Source organism: Ovis aries, chromosome 6, assembly GCF_016772045.2.
Source record: "Ovis aries strain OAR_USU_Benz2616 breed Rambouillet chromosome 6, ARS-UI_Ramb_v3.0, whole genome shotgun sequence".
In the NCBI taxonomy this organism is placed as follows: Eukaryota; Metazoa; Chordata; class Mammalia; order Artiodactyla; family Bovidae; genus Ovis; species Ovis aries.
This window is the reverse complement of record NC_056059.1, coordinates 84,414,244-84,430,804: the sequence shown is the minus strand read 5'-3', so window position 1 is coordinate 84,430,804 and position 16,561 is coordinate 84,414,244. Positions and strand designations below refer to the sequence as shown.

The following is a 16,561-nucleotide window of genomic DNA, read 5'->3' as shown; positions in this document are numbered from 1 at the left end:
TAAGAAAATAGTTGGCTCTCAACATAAAAGCAATTACAGATTTTTAATAAGCTTTAGATTTCTTAAACCATGTTTGAAGGAATGCTATAGAAATCAGATTATTTTGGCAAATCACAGCCAAAAATGTGAATCTAGGAAAGAGTGTATTTTAGAAACACTCAGGGCCATTTTCAAACTGTCTGTGCTTTCCACCTCTCAGTAATTGTGACTTCTACACATGTACAAAAATACTGTCTTGAGACTCAGTGCAGAAGGAATGACCACATAACAGTTGCATTGCCGGGTGGTTTATCTTGATTAGTTCATTTGATTTGATTTCTTAGAATTTTCACTTCTCCATGAGAATGGTACTTTAACATCATTTGTACATGTAAGAAACCTGAGGCAGACACAGATAAATAATTTTGCTCAACCCTGTTGGATGGTGAGTAGAAGAACCAAGATTTGATTCCAGGTATATTCTAACTCCAAAGAATGCCTTTTGAATAGACAAAAGCCTTTGAAACATAATGCATGTGTGTGAGCTTAGTCCCTCAGTTGTGTCCAACTTGCAATGGACATGGACTGTAGCCTGCCAGGCTCTGTAGCCCCCAGGCTCCTCTGTTCACGGATTTTCAAGACAAGAATGCTGAAGTGGGTTGCCATGTCCTTCTCCAGTTGCAACATAATAGAACATACTTATCTGCATATGCCCCCTTACCTCTCGCTGCCTACAGGTCATAACCCACAAAATTAAACTTGGTCACACTGAAAAAATCAAATTACTACCCAACTTTTAAATTTACACTTACAGTAAATATAAACATGCTTATTTAAACAACACTTTACAACTTTCAAATGGTGAGCACATCCATTATCTTTTTTTTCTATCTATATAATAACTCTATGAAGGAGGTCGTGACAAATTCATTACCAACTATAGCCATATGACTGTGCTGCCATGAACGTGATGACTAAGCAAACTCCAAATTTAAAGAAAACACCCTGGCCCACACCTTCTTAGATCATCTGCCTTTTGGTTGCTTTCTTCTGCCCTTATTATTATGATAGGTTCAATTGAATGACTCATACTTCTCTCAAAGCTAGAACTTTTTTCAGACATTTGTGTACCTGATGATACTGTCTTTACCATGGTCTTCCCCTTCAGGCTAGGCAGGCAAAAGAACCAACCTCAACAGTGTGTACACTACATGATTATCCTCCATCTAAATAAATGATCTCATCTATTTCCTTGAAGCCTGTTCCTGTCAGTCCTAGGTCACACTATCTTAGTCTTATGAATGTACAGTTGTAAGAATAAAATCAAGCCCATGGAAGACAAGAAGAGGATTCTGATATTTTTTGTACAATGTCATTCTATACACCTTATTCTTGCAATGACCACCTTTTGTAGGATAGAAAAGGTCAAGCCCTATCCTGCCACTCCCTGAGGATCTGAAAATTAACAGTCAACATCTTTTTAATTAGTCCCTGTTAAGAGCAATCCCTTTGCTTCACAAACCGTAATTTCATGCTCCACCTCTCCTTCCGTGTTGAGCTCATCACAGGAAAGCAGGAAGATGCTTTCAGACTGAATATAGTTTTCCCCATGCCTTTCCCCTGACTCATTCCCAATTTCTGTGTGAATAGTGATGGGACACCAGAATCTGCATTAATTCATTTAGTTATTAGACAGTCAAACAATATGTGCTGACTAAGCACCTTCTCATTAAAAAGGACTCTGCTGATTGTTCTAGGAAAAGAACATCAACATTGGAGATGGAAAAGAAAGAACACGTATAGTTGGAGGAAAGTGCTGTCAACAAAAACCAGAAGACAATATACTTCACATCCTTAAAAAAAGTACTGAAACAAAAGCAAATTTTAAAGGTTGTTAAAATATTTAAATAATTTGCCCCAATAAACAGTTTTTCTTTTCATTTATTTCTAGGACATATTTAGCAATGGGGTTAAAAAACATGTTCATGAAGGTGGTCAAAATACTTCATGTTAGGAGATGGTTTCAGTATTTTATAATGAATCTATTTGGTGTGATATGATTCTATATGGTTGCATATGATTAAAATTCAGCCATTAAAATTCTTAACAATTGATGGATCTAGGTCCTATATTTGCAAGTTTTCTGTAAACTTGAAATTGTATTAAAATAGAAAACTATAATACAGCTTCATATAATACATAGTATCATATATATAATTTAGTATAATGTATAATGTTATATATAACTTATGTAATAAGTCATAATATAGCTATACAGCTACTGGATACATACATAGCTACTAGAAATAATACAGAAGCCATTAGAAATAAAAATTAGTAACACAGGGATATGCTTATGAAATAATATTGAGCATAAAAAAGCACAATACAAAGTTATACACTATGATATAACTTGTGAAAAAGATCTGTACATTCAAGGCTAACATGTAAAATGAAAATGGCTTGTTTAGGTAACTGTTTCGTTTAGGTAACTGCTTGTTTAGGTAACTTGCTTATATCAACTGTTTTGATATATTGTTTTATCCTTTTTAAAAATAAAGATCAGGATGTCAGGCATGAGATATGAAAATGTATAAAGGAATGGTAGGGAGGAGCCCATGCATTCCTATTCCTGTTGTATGCAAAGCTTTGCACATTATATTTTTAAAATGTGTAATTGAACACTTCTTGAGTTACCGTCCTGGAGTAAATTCATTAGTGATCCATGATTTACATGATAGTCATAGAAGACCAAGTAATCAGCACCTAATTTTTTCAGCAAGTAAACGAGACTCATAAAGGCATAAATAATTTTTTGCTTAAGCTTCACAATTAATTGGTGAAAAAGCTGAAATCCAAATTCAAATCTCCTAATTCTGTTATACTATTCCAATAATTTAGTATTCATTATTTCTCACAAAGTAACTTCAGCAGAACCTTCCAATCCTTCCCAATACAATACACAGAAATAGCTTTTCTCACTTCCATGCTATTCTACATGGAATTCCCGTTCTGCACTCTGCTTCCCACTCATCTGCTGCAATACTGAGTTAGAATATTTTTTAAAGACATACTCAGAGAAAGACTAAGTGAATTTTAGTTTCAGTTGTTCTTCTTGCTTATCTCACAAATTTGTATACATACTCAATTACTTCTCTGATTTCAAATGCTATGAGGAAAAGAGAATTTTATCAAAGAGAAGGGAGTATTACCAATTAATCTATGGAAAGCATTTTCTGATAGTCTTTCGCTTGCTGTGGCAAAAAATAAGGTGTGTGATAACATGATAACATGGGCAAGAGTGCCACATCCTTTTTAAATTAAAAACTATGATGCTGCAGCCAATGGAGTAGTTATAGCCTTTCACAAAATACATATCACCTGTTATGTTTAATCACACGTTACCAGTATAAATAAAATTTTTACTGATTTGTAAGATTTCCTGTCCATTCCACAAGTCATATGATTGGTTCAAGTTGATTCCTTCAGACTTGTTTAACAAGTTAGGTTTTAATTGTGTGGAATTTCCTCCTTTGCTTCAGTTCTTTCATAGATCACATATAACATATAAGAGTCATTCATTTGAGTGGAAATCTCAGAGCAGTTGCATAGGCAGAAAAAAGGACTTCTTCATTATAAAGGATTAAAATGTATAGGTAAGTTCTGTTTTTGTTTTGAAATTTTGACTGTACCATAAAGCATTTGAAACGTATACAGAAGCTTAAGAAATTTTGGTTGTTAGTTACTTCTAGGTACTGTTCTCAAAACTTCATTGCAACTCTTATTAATGTTTAGGTAATATGCTTGATATTGTTTAAATAAGGTGCTTGGCTGCTTGACTGAATTTTTAACAAATTGAATAAATTTAAATAGATGACTCAGTGTTATGAACACATATATTTAAATCAGAACGTGTTTTGGTTTTCTCATGTTTAACTTCTCAGAAAACTGATGTGTGGTTTTAAAATATAATCAGTAAAAAAAATTCCTTTGTTGTTTTAAAGTTTTTAAGGGTTCTGTATTTTCACTTCTGTCACGATATCACTTTAGCTATTAAATATGAAGTGAATTCTGAAGTTCTCTTTAAGAAAGCAAAAACTGTGTTTGTCTACCTTTTATACACTATGATATCATTACTTTCAAGCAAGTTTTTGTTGATACTTAAAAAATGGTATTTGCCTAGTTTTCTTTTCAATAGCTGCTTATCTTCATATACTTCCACATTAAAGAGTAATAAATTGTAGCACAATCTAGAGTCAGATGGTACAATCTCAAAATTATATAATTTGAGATGTTTGTGCTTGCATCTGTGAGTATATTGTTCATTTTGTTTTCCCATGAACACAAAAAAAGTGTGATACAAATAAGTCATTTTAAAAGGGAAATAAATGAAGTATGGATAGTTAGTCATGTCAAATGTAGTTGAGTTTATTTTAAATCTCCTGAACTTTAGGAAGGAAGAAATCCAATCAAAATTCAAAAATTTTTAATAAAATATATATAATTGTGTGCATTTAAATATATATGTAAAACAATAAAAAATGGGTGGCAGGAACTTCCCTGGTGATACAGTGGTTAAGATTCCACCCTCCCAATAGAGGAGTTATAGATTTGATCCCTAGTTGGGGAACTAAGATCCCACATGGTGCAACCTTAAAAAAACAAACATGTGTAGCAGCCTAAGCTTTCAAAAATAAGTATTAATTAATAAGTAATAATATAAGAAAATAATAAAAATAATTTCATATTCATACAAGGGATAGTATAAGAACCTATTAAACTAGGATAAAATCGATAAAATAGCATATATTGTATGCTCCCATTTATGTGAAAATGAATCACAAAATTGTATTTACTCATTTACCCACCTCTAAAAACTATACATATGAAAATGTCTAATGAGAAATATAAAATATTAATGTTTGTTGTGTTACGGTGGTGAGCTTATGAATTATGTTTTTCCCATTATTCCTAAACTTTTTATGACAATGTAGGATTGTTCTAATAATCACAATACAATTTGAAATGATTTTGCTAAAACATTTTTAATTTTGTGAAGAAATTCCTCTGATTAAAAAAAAGTATCCTCATAAACAGCTAAATGTCTTTCAAAGAAAAATAAAAGGAAACCTGTAAACAATGCAAATAATGAAATTGTACAATTTCAGAAAGCCTTGAATCAATCTAATTTCTAAACTGATCCATCCTTACACTCAATAAGACCCAAACTTTACAGTTACAAAAATAAAAAACAACAACAAACAACAGCTCTTCTTTGGAACTTGGTTTCTATGCAGCATACTTTAAAATATTTTCTCTTAAAAATAAGCTGCATCTACAAATAATCAGTTTTTACTTTTTTATTAACCTGAAAGTACGTAATCAGAAATTAGTTTTGCTCATTGGTTGGTTGATTTTTAATTGTAAGAAGATAATCAGAGTCACTATGCCAAACTGGTGAATTTTGAGAATAACAACCCTTGTTCATCAATTTGAGGACCCATGACTAGGAAACAATGTCCCTGTCAACCTGAGTAAACAGAATTTTCAGTGGAAATGGGAAACCTGTTACTCAAATGGCATGGGTAATTTAAAAACAGCAAATTTTTACTTTGACAAGACATATGCCTGAGTTTAATGGTGGGAGGAATTAATTTAAACTTTCAGTTTCCTTTTACTGGAATATCCCCATCAGCATAAAGACACACCCTACTATCTTCAATTTAAAATAAATAAATAAATAACTCAAGCTTCACTATTTTCCAGTTCCTCCATATGCTCTGAGGGAGCAACTGGGTACGGGAAGTGATATGAAAGTAATGTTTTTAGGTAATTCTAGGTCATTTTTAGGTAAAATAATCAGGTAATTTTGTGATACTTTTGGTTGACAGTGGCGTCTCTTAAATGGTTTGTGTGAGTGTGTTAGTTGCTTAGTCGTGTCCGATTCTCTGCAACCCCATAGACTGTAGCCCACCAGGCCCCTCTGTCCACTGGATTCTCCAGGCAAGAACACTGGAGTGGGTTGCCATTTCCTTCTCGAAAAGGAACTATAAAAAGAAAGACAGTGAAGTTGTTCAGTCATGTCCGACTCTTTGCGACCCCATGGACTGCAGCCTACCAGGCTTCTCCATTCATGGAATTTTCCAGGCAAGAGTACTGGAGTGGGGTGCCATTTCCTTCTCCTTAAATGGTTTGATTACTTGCATATATACTCTTAAGACCTCTTTTAGGTTGTCCTCTCCTAAAGATTGCAAAGATGACATGTTTCTTTTTTCACCTGCCTGTTCACCTCTCTTTGAAAAGGGAAATCCTATCAGAGGACCCAGGAATCTGGGCAGTGGAGATACCATGATATAATTATTATTCTTTTCAAATCCTTAAGTACCCCAGATTTTCTCAGGTCCTCTAAGAGAGTGTGTTTTCCACTGGATTACATGAAAAGTGTGAAATGAAGTTTGGAAAATAGGATGAAGATTCAAATTTGGAATTTAGCATGTAGTTTAAGGAAAGATTAAGGTAAATAAGAATATCTCAGCTCAGGAACAGACATGTCTTAGAAGGACTCCTCCCACCATAACAAATCTTATTTCCATTTTCTTCCTTTTTGTTCATGCTCACGATATGATTAACTGACCACATAGATATGTCAGTCAGGCAAAGCTATAACTGTCAAAAATACTTTCCAAATTCTGCCTGTTGATTCAATTCTGGTTTGTTAATTGCTATTTTAATTTTCAAAAACCATGCTTAAAATTGTAAAGCATTAGGCAAAGGATATATTTCTCAGTAGAAATTAGGCAAGTGGATACCAACTTATCTTTACAGTAACAGAGCCCAAAACGGTGCTTTTAGAGTACAAGATACTATGCATAAGAACTTCAAGCCACAAGCTGAAAGAGCTACCCAATGGGCCAGACCAGAATGTTTAAATAAAAAGGAACCGTCAAGGGTGTGAAATGTTGCTAAAGGTCTATGAGACACTTGTACCCCAATGTTCATCGCAGCACGGTTTACAATAGCCAGGACATGGAAGCAACCTAGATGTCCATTGGCAGACGAATGGATCAGAAAGCTTATCCATTGGTACATATACACAATGGAATAATACTCAGCAATTAAAAAGAATACATTTGAATCAGTTCTAATAAGGTGGATGAAACTGGAGCCTATTATACAGAGTGGAGTAAGTCAGAAAGAAAAACACCAATATAGTATATTAATGCGTATATATGGAATTTAGAAAGATGGTAATGATGAGCCTATATGCGAGACAGGGAAAGAGACACAGATGTAAAGAACAGACTTTTGGACTCTGTGGGAGAAGGAAAGGGTGCGATGATTTGAGAGAATAGCATTGAAACATGTATATTATCATATGTAAACTTGATCGCCAGTCCAGGTTCAATGTATGAGACAGGGTGCTTAGGGCTGGTGCACTGGGATGACCCTGAGGGATGGGATGGGGAGGCAGGTGGGAGAGGGTTCAGGATGGGGAACACATGTACACCCATGGCTGATTCATGTGAATGTATGGCAAAAACCACCACAATATTGTAAAGTAATTAGCCTCCAATTAAAATAAATAAATAAATAAACAAAATCTAAAAAAAAAAAATCTATATCTTATGTTCCCTTAGAAAGTCATGAGGGCCTTAAAGCAATGACAATTGGTCACTTTTTAAATGTCCCCACTGTCTTACAGAGTGACACAATAAGTACTTGATATCTATTGATTTTTTCCACCATTCATTCAATAAACATTCAATTTAATGTTTCCACCATTCATTCTGTGTAAGAGAGTGCCCATAATATATTAGGTTGATTAATTAATTAATTTAAAAGAGCACAGACAAAAAAATTAACAGACAACTCCATACCACCAATTAATCTCTCTTTAGATCAGTTTGTTCATCTGGATAATGGATGAAGTGGAGTAGTATTCCTGCAGTTCCCTTCTACTGCTAACATTCTGTGATACTGCAGAAAGTTATCACTCTTACAAGATGCCATTACAGAAATAAATAAATAAAATGATACCTGCAGTTAAAATTGGGTTTTACCTAAAAGAAGAATATAAAATTTGCCGTTTATTGAAAGCAGGCCAGAGTTCTAGGTACTTTACAAACAGAAACCCCTTTAATTTTCACAACCCTTTGAGGTATGTGATTGGCCCTATTCTATGAATGAGGAACAAAGGCTTAGAAAGATTTTTTTTTGTCACTAACCCATGGTCACATTGTGTCTGTCTGGATACAAAACTTGTGATTATCATTACTGTACTATATTATCTTTCTGTATTTTTGTAAAATAAAATAGAAAAAAGCTGAGTAAATAGATCCATTTATCCAGAAGACAGAGAGGGATCTGTTACGGCTCTTCATGCCCATGCTAGAAGCCTTAACAACCTTCACAGAGTGGACAGGGCCTCCCCTCCACTATCTAACCCACCTCTCACTGTACAGATACACTTAAACAGACCATCACAAACTTCAGGGGACACAGTGGAGAACTAACCACAGTTAGTCCCTCCCTCATGAATTTGACTGGCTGCATACTGACAAAGGGCCGAATGTCAGACAATAACTCTAGTTTTGTTAACACAGTTCTTTATCCTCACGACAACCTGGAGGAAGGTACCATTATCTCCTCTATTTTGCAGATAAAGTAATAAGGAGAAATAAGGTAACTTCCCAGGTTCATGCAGCAAGTAAATAGCAAAAATAGAACCTGAACTCATGTAGTCCAGCTTCAGAGTCTATACTCTCAACTGTGGCTCCTCTCACAGAACTTAATCTACCAGGGAGGGGAGGGAGGTGATGTGGGAATGGGGAGATAAGAAAAATATAAGCAGACAGACATTGTTAAGGGAATAAAGTATTTGCAAAAATTTAGTGTGTAGTAGATGCGAGAGAATCTACCAAATAGAATGGTCATGGAGTGAGAAGGAACCATCTATGTGAAGCAGGAGAAAGCAGAGAATACTGTGAAGGTGGTCAGGAAACTCACTGATTCTTCAGTCAATGACAAAGGAGAAAACTCAAGTTCATAGAAGTGATTTGCCTAATGTCAAGTAGCTTTGCTGATCTCTTCCAACAGTGTTTTCCTCCACACTATGTAAACTGCTTCCCAAGAAAAGAGATATATCTGCAGCATTTTTACTAAGTTCTGAAGAATATATTCTATTGTGTAGGTTTCAAAAAAGTTAGCACCAAGACCCTGGAACTCTGTTCATTTCATATGACATGGAATCCTCCTGGGAAAATGATACAGAGAATCTCAATTTTTTCCTCTGCCTCTTTAGAAAACCTGGGCAAGAAGCCACTAGGATTAAGTTGTGAAGGGTTGTTGTTTTAAAGATGTTGTTTTAAAAAATATACTGATGCAACTAAATATTACTCAAGAGCATTTGAAACAACTAATCTTGGGTTTGGTCCATGATTCATTAAAAGCTACTTCTTTTCCCTATGAGAACAATTATCATGTACTGGGCATAGTTAAATAGAACTAGCCACGAAGAATACATACGAGGTTCTGATTTTGGTCTTCACTCTTTCCAAGTTATGGGTAGTAACACTTAACTAGTAGCTCTGAGAGAATAGTTCAGTCAATTTCCAGATTCTCTATTCTATCATGCCCACTAACTTATTCCATCCAGCTTGTGCTGGCTGAAATATCTTTCTTGCTTTAGAACCTACACTAATACATTTTTACTTAACTTGTACATTTCATTTTCTTTCTTCCACCGCATCATTCACTGTACCTCCTCTGTGCCCCTACAAGTAAACAATGTTAAAAATCTAGTATATATGTTTCCACACAAATTAAACCAGATTGTCGACTGGCAATTATTAGAATTTTTAAAATTTGGGTCTATAAAGAATAATCAAATCAAACATTGTAGGATAAACACATTTAGAGCACACACACAAAAAAAAATGCTTCCTTGTGCTTCTTCAGAGTGTGATATACCAAATTTCTCACCTAACTGAGACATGCTTTGAAGAACAATGAAACCAGAAATATCCTGATGCTCTCAGTTTGGTATTACAAATCAGATCACATTGAGTTAGGAGTATGAGCCCCTAAATACTACACTCATTTATTTCCTACAGAAAACAAATACATATCTGGTTTTATATTAGGGTCAGTATATTTGACAAAGCAGTAAGTTAAGGTTTTCAACATTTCATAATGATCTTATAGGAGGATTGTCTCCATTGTACTTGGACTTTCAGGAAACAGAGAAAAAACTAGGATGCCTTTACTAAAAATCACTCTTCTCTGCCTTGGAGCTATTCTGATCTAATTGTATCCAAAATTTTTGCTCCACAAAGTGTGGTCCTTGGACTAATAACATCAGCATCACCCTGGAACTTGTTAGAAATGCAGAATCTTGGGCCCAATCCCAGATTCACTAATTTAAATTGGCATTTTAACAGGTAACTCATATATATATTGAAATATAAGTACTAAACAAACCAACTGAAACTAAACAGCTACAAGGTAGTTTCCAAGCATTATTCAAAATGGAAAGAGAGTTACAGCAAGACGTACTTCTTTGCATTTACATGTGAATGTGGATGCCCTCTAAGCTGGGTGTGCAGTAGCTCTCCCATTCCTTTCCTGCAGAAACACTGAGTGATTTAGGCAAGTCAGAACTCACAGAGGAGCATTTTCTTAACTGAGTTCCAGGAACACTATGCTCCTCAAAATGTTAGGTATTTCAGAAAGAAATGTTTCTGCACTCAAATAAGTCTAGGGGACACTCTTATTTAGTCAGTTCAGGCTGCATAAAAAAGGAAGAAATGGGAGCACTGGGGAATGTGTAGAAAATAAATGGGATTTTTTGGTCATTTAGCAGACGGAATTTAAATATAAGTTTTTCTCTAGGACTTCTTACCTTTTTTTTCTACCCTGACAAGTGACAGTAATGTGTATGATAGACTTCTGTAGATCTAACCAGGCTTATAAGCAATTCCCAATGCACTCCTTGTAACGTCACTCAAAAAATAAATAAATAAAAGGAAAACACAAATGAGTGAGAACAATGTTATGGTGGAATTATGCTTTAAGTTGTGCATAAATAATTTCAAAACTCTGAAGCTTTAACTATTACTTTGAACAATTCGCTTGCTATTGTTGCTGTTGTCATTAATGATAACACACCACTGCATTCTAATACCTAGCGGAGAATTGCTTTAGAGGAAACGGCACTGAAACTTGAACTGAATGGGTTCATTTCAGTTCAGTTCAGTCGCTCAGTCGTGTCTGACTCTTTGCGACCCCATGAATCACAGCACACCAGGCCTCCCTGTCCATCACCATCTCCCGGAGTTCACTCAGACTTGCATCCATCAAGTCAGTGATGCCATCCAGCCATCTCATCCTCAGCCAATCCCTTCTTCTCCTGCCCCTAATCCCTCCCAGCATCAAAGTCTTTTCCAATGAGTCAACTCTTCTAATGAGGTGGCCAAAGAACTGGAGTTTCAGCTTTAGCATCATTCCTTCCAAAGAAATCCCAGGGTTGATCTCCTTCAGAATGGACTGGTTGAGTCCTTTTTTGTCTCTGTGAGTTCAAGTCCACCTTCACTGTCAATTATTCTTTGAAAGTTTGGTAATTTTGTTATTGCAGTAAGTTGAGAATCATAAAAGATAAACAATTTTAACAGCTTTATGGAAATGTAACTATGTATAATAAAGTTCACCTAAGTGTACAATTCAGTGGTTTCTAGTATACTTAGGGTTGTACAACCATCATCAAAATCAAATTCCAGAACATTTTCATCATCCTAATAGATTTAATTTTAAAAACTAATTTCAAACATTCATTTTTAAAAGAGCATTTTGACAATAAAATATCACATCCCATGCTTGACATATACACACTACCATGTGTAAAATAGCTAGCTAGTAGGAAGCTGCTGTATAACACAATTTGTTCACCTCGGTGCTCTATGATGACCTAGAAGGGTAGGAAGGGGGTATGGGAGGGAGGTGCCAGAGGGAGGGAATATAAGTATACACATAGTTGATTCACTTTGTTGTATAGCACAAATGAACACAATATTCTAAAGCAATTATACCCCAATAAAAAATAAAAATATCACATGTATATGGTATCATGAATATTCCTTTGCAATTTGCAGAAAGATGGCAAAATAATGTTGGTGCCAATGAAGGTTAAATATCATCTTTAGGCTTCCTTTGTGGCTCAGCTGGTAAAGAATCTGCCTGCAATGCGGGAGACCTGGGTTCAGTCCCTGGCTTTCAGAAGATCCCCTGGAGAAGGGAAAGGCTACCCATTCCAGTATTCTGGCCCGGAGAATTCCATGGACTGTATAGTCCACCAGGTCACAAAGAGTCAGACGTGGCTGGGTGACTTTCACTTCACTTTAGTTAAAAAAAAAAAAAAAAGGAAAGGAAAGGAAAAGGAAAGAAAAAAGAAAAAAATCTAGTCTTTAGAAACTAAATCTATATAGGAAAAATACTATTTGGAGGAATACAGACAAGCAAATCTTCAATTAAATAGTTATTTCTTACTCTGAAACTACTCTGGGCTCAATGATTCAGTCAGTAGCTACCTACACTTTATAGAGTTCAGATGGAGTACTAATATGGAGAGCAGTGCCCTCTAGAGTACATGCTAATCTTTCCCTAACGTTAATCAGCCAAGAAGACAGGGAACCTGTGTCAGGACTTTCTCTGTTAAGTGTCTGTACTGATACACCAGGTACATGTGTTTTTAGTGGTAGAGTCAAGATAGCATGACTCCATGACTGTGGGTTTGGTGATTTCTAGAGAAATATTCTTAAAATATCAGTGTCTCAAGTTCCAGAAGTAGCTTACTGTTCTGTTGTTTCAGATCACTGAGGCAGGCTCACTTTTGCAGACAGTGTCACTGTGTACCATAGCACCACTGTGCCTGTTTGCATACTGAAAAGGCTCCATCATCTCAATTATAAAAGCAGAACCTACCCTTTGGGCAGCTGTACTGTTTCAGCAAAGTTGACTTTCCTTATAGAAGCATATATATTAAGTTTAGCAGCACTGTGCTGAATCGCTCCGTCATGTCCCTCTCTTTGTGACTCAACAGACTATAGCCCACCAGGCTCCTTTGTCCATGGGATTCTCCAGGCAAGAATAGTGGAGTGGGTTATAATACCTCCTCCAGAGTATCTTCTAGACCCAGGGATCGAACCTGCATCTCTTATGTCTCCTGCATTGGCAGATGGGTTCTTTTACCACTAGTGCCACCTGGGAGGCCCGAGTTTAGCAGAGCAATAACTTAAAAAAAAAAATGCCTTTAAGTCTTTAACTGACTCTGTCATTTAGGAGTCATCAAATACCTTCTGTTAATAGTTATACAAGTCTAACTCTATTACTGAATATAGAGATATATTCTGAGTAAGGGAAACCTGGCAAACTTTACTGATCTCAGTACAGCAGCATTCTTTAAACTCTCCTCAGCGGTCTACTCCATTCGATTAACCAGACCATCTGCTTGAGAAAAATGAAGCATGAGTGGGACAATTCAGATAAACCACTTCCTTCCTTAGTCTAAAATAAGATAAATATCAAACAAAGATCAGAAATAAGCATCTGGAAATGCTTACTTTAAAATAATGGCAGCAAGGCTGCATTAGAGTTCTGATTTGAACAGGAAGAACTTTGATTTTCTTTGGATAAGTCTTCCAGAGTCAAGAATTTATTCCCCTGAAAAGGTCTTTGAAACCAGCCTGACTTATGAACAAAGACTCTTGTTTTTGGTGTATGTCACATTCTATTATAGTCATTTTAATATTAGAATCAGTTCTTGCTTCTAGTCAATGCCTTTCTTGAAAGATTTCTTGAATATGTTGAACACACAGAAACCAGAGTAATGGGGCCAGTCTTCTTAAAATAAAGACATTATTCACGAGAAGGAAGTAGAAGGAAAGGTGGGAAAGAAGGAAGGAAAAACCTAGGGAAGGAAGGAAGGAAAGAAGGAAAAATCCCCACCTTCATGAAGCTTCTAAACCAAAATAGCAAATAAGCAAATTTTCAGAATAGCAAATAAGAACACAGTCTCAGCCTATAGCTGTGAACTGGTTGGGAAAATTTATCTACAATGAAATTATTATGATCTTGGTCTCATTATATTATGCCATAAGTAATAAAATAATTAGCTACTGAAGGGCCACTCTTACTCCATTAAACCATCAATCGATTGTTTAAATCATCATACACCCAAGCACCCAGCATGAGTAGCCATTTATGTTGTTTCATTCATTTGGCTATTGTTGCCTCTTTAAATCATAGGCTAGTAAAAGAAGTACAGAAAACAATTTGTATTTCTTTTCTATTTGTCAGCCACAATAAAAGTTCATTTCTTCTGGGTCATGGTTTATTGCATTTTTAGCCTCATACATAAAAATTATATCACTTAGGACAATGGTGTGATTACATGTATTTTGTTGTTTTGTCACCAAGTCATGTCCAACTCTTTTGCAACACCATGAACTATAGCCTTCCAGGCTCCTCTGTCTGTGGGATTTCCCAGGCAAGAGTACTGGAGTGGGTTGCCATTTCCTTCCCAAGGAGATCTTCCTGACCAAGGAATGGAACCCGTCTCCTACATTGGCAGGCAGATTCTTTACAACTGAGCCAGTTGGGTTATCCTTACAAGTGTTTAGTAAGTATTAATTAATGGCTGCCTAAATTATATATACACACTGATTTCATAATACCAGGTGTTTTTACTTATTACTGGATACCTAAGGCTGTGATAACAGAAAGCTCTTTATGACATCAAATTCATGTGCGTTTGTGTATCTTCCTGGACATTTACATTGTAGTTTTATTCCATCCAAATTTAGTGAAATTAGTTAGTTTCACACTCTCTTTTTCAGAGCTTTAAATTACTCTCTCTCAGAAAGTAGCTTCAGAAAGGATCTCTCCAGTCCCAAGATCTTTTCCCAGGCTAGTTACCTTTCCAGCTAACTGCTGGGAATTATCATACAGATATTATTAGTTACCAAAATTAAATATTATTAAAATATCCAAAAAAACCCTCAAATTGTCTATTAATATAACTAGTATAACTAATTCTTAAGTTACTCAGGCTGAACTTTCAGTCTCATTTTGGGCTGCCACTCTTGCCTCTGGCACTGACTCCTCTATCAGGAAATGGTCATAGTTTTCCATCTTCCATCTTTCCCTCAATCCCTCCTTTTCCATCCCACAGTCTCTACAGGGTCCAAGGCCCATCCTATCCCGTTCATGGATTAATGGGTTAGTCTCTCCAGTAAGACCTCCTGCCTCCCAACTCCTCCCATTCAGCCCAATCAAGCCATCAGATTGGCCTTTCTACAACATTGCTGTTTTGCTATAACCCATCTCAAAAGCCTGAGTGATGTCCTAAAGCAAAGACTCCAAATCTATCACACTTAGTCTCTTCCATAATCTCGACTGATCTCGTTTTTCTAGATTATTTTCCATTTACTCCTCGGTAAGTGCAATACATGACCAAGTACTCTTCCCCAAGCACACTGTACTTTCTATCTCTTTTGTCTTTGCTTATTTGTCTACACAGATCTCCTGTCCATCCCATAAAGCAGAGCTCACGTGCCACATGTTCTATGATGACTGGAAAAATTCCTCCTTCCTCACCCAAAAGTTGTTCTCTCTCTGACCTCTCAATTTTCTATAGCATTTGGCATCCTTACGTGCCACTATCACTCTAAAGTCATTTAAGGAGTTTTTTTGCATGTCCAGCAAAATAACACGTATGTAAAATCAACAAATATTTCTAAGTAAAGCAACTGATGACTATAGAAGAAGACTAGAAAATTAATATTAAATTTCTTCTACTACAGAAGTTACCTCAGTAGAGGTACTATGGACATATCCCTTTCCTTCAGTATAAGGTATATGTGTGATAATACCAGGTGTCAGTTGGAAGATATTGAGAGTTCATGAAAAGCATTATAACAGACATGTGGACACAGGAGGGAAGGGGAGGGTGGGATGAAGTGAGAGATTGGAATTGACATATATATAGTGCTTGTGTGCATGCTAAGTCGTGTCTGATTCTTTGCAATCCTATGGACCGTCACCAGCCAGGCTCCTCTGTCCATGGGGATTCTCCAGACAAGAATACTGGAGTGGATTGCCATGACCTCCTCCAGGGGATCTTCCCAACCCAGGGATCAAACCCAGGGCTCCCAGGGCCCCTACATGGTAGGCACATTCTTTACCACTGAGCCACGTGGGGAAGCCCTGTGTAAACAGATAGCTAGTGGGAACATGTTATAAAGCACAGGGAGCTCAGCTTGGCGCTCTGTAAGGAGCCTGAGTTCCAGGACACAGCCTGAGTCCTAGGAAAGGAAGAACTAGACAGCCTATGAAGTGATTATACCCACACTCTTGACTTCACTGGCAGTAGGTTCTCCTGAACCATCATCAAGCCCCCAATTCAACTACTATATACATGCCAACATACACACATGCTTACATACATACCTATTAGCCATTTGTCTGTATCAATTTGCAAACTTTGTAAGAGAAAAATGAATCCTAGGTTGGCATTTCTTACAAGCAGCAG

At 36.2% G+C, this 16,561-nt stretch overlaps 1 protein-coding gene across 1 annotated transcript in view; it reads left to right on the top strand.

Annotated features, from left to right (window-relative positions):
* Positions 1–3,576: 3,576 nt before the first annotated feature.
* TMPRSS11D (transmembrane serine protease 11D) overlaps positions 3,577–16,561 on the top strand; it is a 60,432-nt gene continuing 47,447 nt past the window's right edge. Inside the window, exon 1 of the mRNA XM_012180075.3 lies at positions 3,577–3,635. Coding sequence (XP_012035465.3) covers positions 3,628–3,635 — 8 coding nt within the window. The 5' untranslated portion in view covers positions 3,577–3,627. The remainder of the gene's footprint in view (positions 3,636–16,561) is intronic.